Source organism: Priapulus caudatus, unplaced genomic scaffold, assembly GCF_000485595.1.
Source record: "Priapulus caudatus unplaced genomic scaffold, Priapulus_caudatus-5.0.1 Scaffold706, whole genome shotgun sequence".
In the NCBI taxonomy this organism is placed as follows: domain Eukaryota; kingdom Metazoa; phylum Priapulida; class Priapulimorpha; order Priapulimorphida; family Priapulidae; genus Priapulus; species Priapulus caudatus.
The window spans coordinates 94,537-104,747 of NW_014577767.1; the positions used below are offsets into that span (position 1 = coordinate 94,537).

General features: G+C 41.2%; 3 protein-coding genes across 5 annotated transcripts in view; all 3 read left to right on the forward strand.

Annotated features, from left to right (window-relative positions):
• LOC106812954 (uncharacterized protein C11orf57-like) overlaps positions 1-1,604 on the forward strand; it is a 2,979-nt gene extending 1,375 nt beyond the window's left edge. For all 3 annotated transcript variants that reach the window (XM_014816973.1, XM_014816972.1, XM_014816974.1), the window contains exon 2: positions 560-1,604. In XM_014816973.1, the coding sequence (XP_014672459.1) occupies positions 560-1,179 (620 nt within the window). In that variant the 3' untranslated portion in view covers positions 1,180-1,604. The remainder of the gene's footprint in view (positions 1-559) is intronic.
• A 1,258-nt stretch (positions 1,605-2,862) lies between these two features.
• The window catches only part of LOC106812956 (zinc finger protein 845-like), a 52,976-nt gene continuing 45,627 nt past the window's right edge, over positions 2,863-10,211 (forward strand). The window contains exon 1 of the mRNA XM_014816978.1: positions 2,863-3,035. The gene's annotated coding sequence lies outside the window, so the exon portion shown is untranslated. The remainder of the gene's footprint in view (positions 3,036-10,211) is intronic.
• LOC106812957 (zinc finger protein 808-like) overlaps positions 2,960-10,211 on the forward strand; it is an 18,969-nt gene continuing 11,717 nt past the window's right edge. Inside the window, exon 1 of the mRNA XM_014816980.1 lies at positions 2,960-3,043. The gene's annotated coding sequence lies outside the window, so the exon portion shown is untranslated. The remainder of the gene's footprint in view (positions 3,044-10,211) is intronic.

Consider the following 10,211-nt stretch of genomic DNA (forward strand, 5'->3'; position numbering starts at 1 on the left):
ACACACACACACACACACACACACACACACACACACACACACACACACACACACACACACACACACACACACACACCACCACACACACACATACACTACACACACACACACACACACACACACACACACACAGTGACACACACACAGACACACACACACACGCACGCACCCACGCACACACACACATACACATATAGACACGTCATGTTCATTCATGCAGTACACGCGATCCTACTCGCTACCACATGGCTATAGTACTATCGTACTGCTAGTAGTGTGTACGTACTACGAACCTAGTTGCACTAGATGCACACACACACACACGCTTATTGCATGATAATCTAATTTCAGTCCAGGATGGTTATGTTTTGGATGGCCATAGCTGTTTCAACTACATTGATTTGTTTACTAACTAGCTAAAGTCTACTGAAACATTTGGCACTGTGCAGATGGGCTTCAAAATCACTGATCATTTTATCATATCAGTTATTATTGCCATTTGTTATCATGTTATTTTTATTTAAATTATATTAATCATCTTGGTATTGCTTTAATTTAGGTGCAGAGATGCTGTCACAAGATAGCAAGCTGCTTCTGAGGAACATAGTACGACATACTGAAACTCATAACCGGATTACGGAGGAGCAGGAAATGTGGAGACAGCTGAAAGCCGAGAAACGGGAAGCCAAAGCCAGGAAACGGAAACATGCAAGTAAAGATAGATGCAGAGACAGTAGACATGTGTCTCACAAGAGTTCGAAACACACTCTTGGGTCCACTTCTAGTCCGTCATCAGCAGAAAGCAGCCGGGATTTCGGAAAACATTCAAATGACTTATATTGGACACAAAAGCTAATGCAATTTGAGGGGACGAACAGAGACAGGTGGGGTCATAGTGGGTATAAGGAACTGTATCCTGAAGAGTTTGAAACAAGACTGAAAAACGGCATTTCACCTCCTGAAGAGCAATCTAAAGATTGTCAAGATGACCACAAAAAGGGTATTAAAAGATGTAAAAGAAGAGAGTCATTCTCAAATGATAGGCAGCACAAGAAACACAGCAAATCTCATAAAAACAGTAAAAAGTGCAAAAGTTCCAAAAAGAGTAAAACCAAGACTAAGGGTACGAAAAAAGCAAAAGTACTGAAATCACATGACCGCAAGCACAATAAAACTTGACCGTGATATGATTATGATTTTAAAATTTTTTGCAATAGAATCACCAATAAAAATTATTGTGAGTAGTTATAGTTGAAAATTGTTAGTATAAAATATTTTTATCCTACATAACCAAGCCTTTACTTGTCTGGTAACTAACTGCAATGAAATTGCTGGCAATTGTGTGGCAATCACTGTTGTTTTCTTCCTAACACACTTCGATAGTGGACAAGATGTCATATGGTCTAGGTATACTAGGTATACTAGGTATACGGACATTGTACATATTAGAGAGTCAGATTTCATAATCGAGCCATAGACTAGTATACTATGTATTTATTATGTCTTCAAATATATTTTTGTTTAGGCAGTATTTGTGGTACATCGATATTGTGCAAAAAGAAGAAAACAATTTGTATAATAAAAATTTCAACACGTTAAAAACATTTTCAAATTATGTATTGTGATTCAATGTTCATGTGTATAATGTTATTTTTACATTCACGTGGGCATTAGCACTAGTCACTTTCGTAAGGAAGAGGAGGCTATATTTCTGTGGCATAGCGAGACCTCATTTCACTCATTTCTAGTGTCCATAGTAATTTATTATAATTGAGCATTTTCATTTAAAATGGAGACAAATACTCATCGGGCAAAGATTCATCTTGGTGACATTTTTTACTAATAATAGAGTAGAGTAGAGTAGAGTAAGCTTTATTTAATGTCGGTAGTGTTGAACAAAGAAACATAAGCCATGGCTTTTCCGCCGACCATCACATATAAATTAGAAAACCGATAAAATATAAAACATTTTGCACGAAACATACATAGAATCAGGAGTTAATAATGACAAATTTGTCATTATCAACTCCTGATAGAAATCAATACAATCATTTACAATCATTTACACATTGCACATTTGCACTTATCGGTTATCCCCCTCCCAACGAACCTAGCGTTTTTCTGAAATCATTAAAATTTTAACCATGGCTTTTCCGCCGACCATCACATATAAATTAGAAAACAGATAAAAATAAACATTTTGCGCGAAACATACATAGAATAAGGAGTTAATAATGACAAATTTGTCATTATCAACTCCTGATAGAAATCAATACAATCATTTACAATCATTTACACATTGCACATTTGCACTATTTATCATAGGGGGCCCTGCAGGGCTGCATGCCAGCTGGCACCACTGATCTCTACTATACTAACGTAATATACTAACGTTAATATAGTAGAGATCAGTGGCTGGCACATGTAATTTTAATGTTAATAAAAGTTGAACCAGCCAATAGATGGCGTATGTGTTTTACAATATATATAATATATAAATATCATAGTTAGTGTATGTTTATCATAGTTATTATGGTTAGTGTATAGAGATCACTGATCCGTGAAGACTAGTCAAAGAAATGACACGTTAAATTTAGAGAGCACATTCCGAGCACATTAGAGAGCTTTGCAGAGGACTTCTCTTCGCTCATGCCCAGTTTCTCCCTAGTAAAATAATATTGTGTTAAATTTATACATTTAAACTAGTTACTCGTGCCTTTCTTTAATAATGATAGGGGCCTGGCTGAACCTCAGGGCTGAACGAACCACAGGCATTATCTATTTCTATGAACGAACCAATGATCACTAATACAATGTAATTTAGCCAGTAGGTGGCGTCCATGTAGGTAGCCTATCCCTGCCTAACCGTTGCAGTGAACCGTTGCCATTGCATTTCTCTTTGTTTTTGTTTCGGAGTTGGAAGATTCGTGTGTTGTCTACTTTTTGTCATTTCGTGTAATCTGCGTTATTTTGATTTCCTGTCAGTGGTACGAGTCATCCATCCCTCGTATAAATAGCAAACTATTCTGGCGAATGTAAGTGTGTAAGTTCAGATTTCAAACGTGGAATAGGCCTGAGCACAGGCACTTGGACCGTTTCAATAATAAAATGATGGTTAATAAATACAACTTGTCAGTAGCCTACTAGTACTAGTACTAGTACTACAGTACCAGCAATAGTCTTAATGTTTGATTTGACCTAATAACTTCACTTCAACACCGTTCAATACACCGCTGCAACACATGTGACATAGCCCGCACGCCATTGTGCATGCACAAATACACAGTAGATAGGAGAAGGTAAGAAAGCGTGATCACAGAAATTCCAGAACGCTCCACTTTTGTCGATGCACTAGAGAAGAAATAAACGTCCAAACGCCATGATATTGGCATCTGTGTGTAGCTGAATGAGCCGTGGAATGGATAATTCAAATGTATGCCTCAATCATCAATGTCAGTGTGTGTTGTTTGTTTAAAGACTTGTGCAAGTGCATCAGACGGCCCAATTTTCAAATAATATACAATACGAGATTGAAATAAAGATTTATAATGTTTTTCTTTGTTTTTTTTCGGGCCACCAGATTTTATTTTCGGGCCACAAAAAATTGAAAATCAATGATTTTGGTGGCCCGATCGGGCCACTGAAAAAAAAAGTTAGTGTCGAGCCTTGCATAAGGTAGTGTGAGTATGCATGCCACGAAGTATTTGCTAGTCTAGTACTGGAGAAATTAGCGTTTGGATGCGCATTGTGAGCCTTTAAATGGGCCTATTTACATGAAATTTTGGATTTAAACCATTTCATTATTTCTCTTAATAAAAGCACATCAGACATGTCACTAGCTCTCATTTCAGTTTTCAATTTTGGTGTATACACTTAGATGGAATGGCTGTTTAGTAAAAAATATTATTTGTTTTTATTTACCATAATTCTATTATTAAAATGGCCAATGTGCAACATGGATCACGTTTTTTATTGACTTTCATTGTATAATTAGAATTGCATTCCCACCAAAAATCTCAGCTAAAGGACCTAAAAAACAGATGTACTAGACCAAAAAAAATTATGAATGCAAATATACGTTCCAAGTGAAATTAATGAGCGTTTAATAATGTAACAAAGTATCATGATAATACTGGAAGGTAATACAGGAAAAAGAATTCAGAATTAGAATCACTGAAGAGAAGAGGAAGGGACAATATTAGCAGCTTGCTCACTTTCATTATCAGGATTCCTATTGGTTTTCGGTGATTCGAGCTCTGAACTTGATTCAAAAACTCATCTGGAGTTAGTTGCTGTTTATCGTGGATATTCCCTGGAGCCGTAGCTGTAGCACGGTTTTCAAACTAGTTTTGTAGCACTAAAGTTAAAGTACTAAAAAAATATCAGCACAGACCTCAGGACCCGGTTCCACAGTCGTGGTTTAACTCTTAACTCTGAGTTAAATTCCTTAACTCAGAGTTAAATTCCGTTTCACAGTCGTGGATTAACTTTAACTCTGAGTTAAATATGCCTAACTCAGAGTTAAAATTTAACTCTGGTTCGAACCTGGATTAACTCTTAACTCAGGGTTAAAAATCAAGTTACATTCGATCTATGAATCGATTTAAACACACCGTACAGATCACAGCTGGCCATTCTTGCGCGAGCGTTGTTTCTCGCGCTTTAAATCGCGCGCGGGCCGAGTCCACGTGCAGCATTTAAATATTCGTGTTTTACCATGGGCATACACAGGCGCACGATTTATCGATCGTCTACTGGCAGCGGTTGGCAGCAAGCCACGTTATATATTATTGTTTTTGCCGAAAGGTAGCCTGGTAATACCAGTGGTATCCGGCCTCACGCTCTGCTAGACAATGTACACGCTCTGCGACAAACAGTGCGGCCGCGAACCAGTCTAGCCAGAGGCACCGATGGCAATTACAGAAAAGGGCAAGGCAGGTCACTGCCGTCGGTCGGGTTGGATTTTCAGGGGCAGTACGGCGATTGATAGGGGCACCGCCGGCAATTGCCGTCGGTGTCGTCGGTTAATTCGAGCCCTGCCGTGATTCGACTGTCTTATAGATTCGTATCACAATACAAAAATTATCTATGGTGTATCACCTTTGGCTTTCAACCTTTTGCATCTGCACTGACGATCAATCCCAACCAACTGGTGTAGGCTAGCTGGAGTAAATGTACATTTCAAACGTTCATTTTCACACTTAATCCGAGTGTTTTCTAGCTCACAAAACTCTTAAATCATTAATTAATTTCCAACGGCCTTATTTTGTGGGAAAGCGACGCATGCGCAAATGGACTGCCAGATCTGCAGCCTCGTAAATTGGAGATACGGCTGCCGTACCTCCAGCCACTGAATAATTTTTACTGCAATAAAAATTTCCCTGGGTAAAATTATGTGTAATACTAATAAAGCCTCTGATTGGGTTAAAGGGCTATAATTTTACCATAGTTAAATTATTTCTACTGTGGTAAATTGGATCTTAAAGGATAGTTTTGAGCCCCCGCAATGTGCTACACTAATCTGGGGGTAAATTTTATTATTTCTGAGTGTGATGGCCAACCATAGTCGTATGATATGAGTTAGTCTTCACCAAGTGAAAGTCCAAGGGACTTTACGGAATACCAAAGACAAAGTGAGTGAATGTTTTAAAAAATGAAATAGGTCAACAGACTCAATACTAGGGCTGTAACGATACACTTGCATATTCGGTGCACCGAATATTGTTGTTGGACGATACGTACGTATTCGTTATTCGCATAGTCATTACTCGAATACTGACGAATACAAATAATATAAATGGAACCTACTTGAAAAAATCATTTTTAAACTGCAATTCTATGCCGATTTGCTCGAATTCTGAATGTCGTTTGCAGCTTTCCTCGTAAATGCACCTAGACTGGTACAGTCCCTTTTCACACGTCAAGAGGGCCAGGATGTGTATCTTACTATCACGTGTCACCCACCCCATATCGAGCGTGTGAGAAGGGACGGATACTAGGGTTGCAGCGGTATATACCGGTATTGCGATATTATCGCGGTGTAATATTTTAGAATTATCATACCGTAACCAGCTCAATACCGCGGTTTTCTTGTTGACATGTGATATACATGTGTACAGTGATGTCACGAAAATCTGACACAGCCATGCCGTGTTTTTCCAGCCATGTGTGCGGAAGCGACGCCTTTGATTGAAGTACGGGGCTCGATTGATCGCGAGTGCGTAGCGCGTTTCACTAACGTTCGCTATATGTTGTTCGTTCACGGACGAAAGTTGTCCGGAGGCATAGCGGACAACACACACGCGCGCGCGCACATGCAAACACACGTATGCACACACACACACACACACACACACACACACACACACACACACCCGCGCGCACACGCACGCACACACACGCAAACACGCACGCACACGCACACGCAAACACACGTACGCACACACACACACACACACACACACGTACGCACACACACACATGCGCACACGCGTGCTTACACTCAGACACACATACACATTTTCATGTGAGTCTGCTAAAACACCCTAGGAGCCAGGGCATCATTGCGCGTCATTCTATCGTTAACATATTTAAAGCATTTTTGTTCATTCATATATATATATATATATATATATCTTTTATTCCTTGGTAGTTTTTACAGCTTCAACAAGTGAGTATTCGTATTCGTGAAATATTCGTATTTACATGCATATATCGTGATACGTATCGTATTCGTGACCTAGTGTATTCGTTACAGCCCTAGTCAATACTGGATTACCGAAGAAAGCTTCGTTTAGTGCAGCTCATAAGGTCCATGTCTCCCTGGTTACTGCCGGACACTGCGGCTGCTGTTGTTGTTGCTGCTACTAATATTGCTACTAACTGCTGTTATTGTTGCTGACATTGTTTGTTGATTGTTGATATTATTGATTGTTGTTATTGACAATGGCAGCCACAGTGTCCGGCAATACCCAGGGACACATAGACTCTATCAGCTTTAGTACAGGGTGTAAAACTGTAATGATAAAAATAAAAGTTGTATGCTTACCCGGGTTCAAACTGCATGCAGCGCCCCCTTCGTACAACTCATGATACCACTGCCACAAGGCTGGTACTATTTTTCAAGTGGGCGGAGCTCCGGGAAAATCCAGCGAATGGCAATCCAATGGCCGTGAAGTCGCCGCTGATCAAGACATCAGAAAATTTCTGTTTTTAATGTTTGTCGGTGGACAAATTTAGATGTTTTAAGCTGAATACGCAAAAATGCATCAAAGACAATATTCGAGAATTAGGTATATTGGCAAGCATCCGAAAAATTCATGAGAAATAGTAAATAAACACGTGAACTTAGTTTAGTAAACAGCGTAATGATTTGAAAGTTGTAAATGCGCGCACAATGCGCATACTATTTCGTATCACAATTTTATCAAATTTTTCATGAAATAATGGTCCGATTTGTATTATGTTTGCAACTTTTATAAAACTTGTACAAACCGTATTACATAGGACAGGAGTAACGGGGCCGCTGTAAAACTTATAGTAAAAAAGCGTAAGAAATTCTTACGGAAATCTGCTTGTGGCAGTGGTAAATGAGCGAGAGCGGGAGCGCCATCTGTCGTGGAGTTTGACCCGGGTTGTGAGTGGTGCATTGCATTATTCGACATGGCCTGAGAGTGAGAGTAGAGACAGTACGACCCAGCCCTAGATCCACCGTAGATGCAATAATATAACCCTGACAATCCTACCTAGGTGCAGCCGAGATCCCACATTGGGAATAATTGGGGGGGGGGGGTCTGTTGGTTTATAATTATATTATTGCTTTTAAAGCTTACCTCACATAGGCCAGTGTACAAACTTACACAAGACAAGGAAAGTAGATAAATAAAAATAATAATTAATATATAATTTAAAGTATGACGTGTGATGTAATATATAGACGGATAGAGAGACAGATTAATTACTATCTTTTGTGAGTGGCACACTAGCGTGCGTGAGGTAAGATTGTGGTGTAGAGTAGTTGAATAGCATTTATGTGGAATTATTTGGTAACAGAGTGCATAATTATCATTAAACCTTTACAGCCATTCCACTGTGACTCGCGTGACATTTCTACAAAAATCTCACTTTTAATGGTTTTGGCAGTCCTATATTAGCTTGCTGCTACTTGTTTTAACTTTTAAAAAACTATTTCAGCAAAGGCACCAATTATGCATATTTTAGTATTGAAGATATTGCATCCACGCTAATATTTTCTCAGATATCATTAACTATTCGTTGTGACTCGCGTGACAGGCTACTAACACATGTTTTGAAGTATACTTCACACTTAAGAAAACTAGATGGGCTTAAGAACTTTAAAATGACTTGCGAGATTTTTGCTCAGAAAAACTAAATATAGCTGAATATAGTCTCACCTGACAGCGAAAATATCACTGATTACACCAACATTAAAAATATTAAGATTTTATGCAGTTATAGCATAAAAAATTGGATATGAACACATCATAACAGCAATGCATTTTATCGTGTCGCGACAATGCCTAATGGCAGAATTGGTAAACTTGTATTTGTGTCGGTGATTAATTGAAAACAAGTGCATGATTTGAGAGAGCCATGCTTTGTCTATGGCAGATAAGCGGTGGCGCCACAAGCTAATCCACACTTTCGCCTAGTTCAAGATAAGGGCCCAGTCACACCAGAGCTACGCTCATCACGATCGCCCCGTCCTCAAAAAATTTGCCCGAGCGTGGCCAATTGGGCCCCAGCCGGGCCCAGCGCCGATACTACGATCTAATTACGTCCATACTACGATCTAAGTGCGTCTTTACCCCGATCTCATTGCGCTCAACAAGCTTTCACCATGCTCAACACCACGCCCGCATCACGCTTGCACTGCGCGGACGGCGTCTTTATTGCGACCAATCAGATCGTAGATTGCTTACGTGTTGGTGACACTAATGGCTTGGCCATCTGTGCGTACCGATGCCCTGATCCAGAAGACCCGGATACAAGATGCCTTGCGCAAAAAGATCTGCGTTCGTTCCCCCCGCACCCCGCCGTATATATAGCGGTCATAACCAGCGCACGTTTCCGCGGTGACTGGGCGCCACGGCACCGCGGGATGTATGCCTATACTAGCCACCCCCGCTATCCGCCTTCCGCGTGCTGCAGGCCGCAGGAAGGCGGGCGCTCAGCGACATGCAGTATAGACGGGTCGCGAGCCTAACATCGCGGAATTTTTCCGGAACGTAACAATCGGCTCGGCTACATCGGCCTATGAGGGGGAGGGCTCTTCCGATTATGGATTGACACGCCGGTTGTTGATACATCCCTCAAGCACGTGTACCGAGTCACCTGCCGTATTTCGTACGGCTTCATCTGGCGTTCTCTGCCCTATCTTCTCTCTTTGCATCCGCACCCCCAAGTTGTCTCTCTCTCTCCTCTCGCGGCTCCTATTGGGAAATGGTCGAAGCTCGCCTGGTCTGCCAGCCTACGGGTTAATAAGGTATCTATAATACATGCCATCAATGCTGCCCGCAGCCAGCACACAGCAACTGGGCACTGTACTTGCAGGCGTTTCAATAAATGTAATGCTAAAAACTACAAGATCTCATTTACTACGAAAGTGCACGGCGGCGCAAAACTCCGCCGAGCCAGCTCACGTGAGCTGCTGGGGGAGGAAGCGGAAGAATGTGCCGCTACCCGCCGTCTTCTCTAAAACATGTGCCTATATGATTATTGTGTGTGTCAGTGTGGCGGCAGTGCAGTGCGCAGTGCAGGCAGGTTCTTCGCTAAAAACACTCAATCTCAGTGCAGCCGTGCGGGGTCCTAAGATGGGCTACGACCTTACAGCTGGACGTTGACGATTCGAGCTAGACTCGTACGCACGTAACGTCGGCCACGTCTATTTCGCTACACCAACGTATATTTAGTGAAGGCGTCGTGAAAGTCTGCCACCGCGCAGACAGTCTAAGTTCCCGCCCAATCGGCCGATCGCCATGTGTGGAGAAATTCTGTGGAAAATCCTTGAAGTAGAGCCCTCGTCGCGCCACTCTTCATGGATCGCGGCATATGTGCAGAACATAAGTTCAGGGCGTAAATTCACTATAACTGCAAATCGTTTTCTACCCGGAAAACCTAAAGCGCGCCACCTATAAAACTACAATGTACGAGCACTCGGAAATTTATTCTCGCCCTAAGCTGCAGAGTCG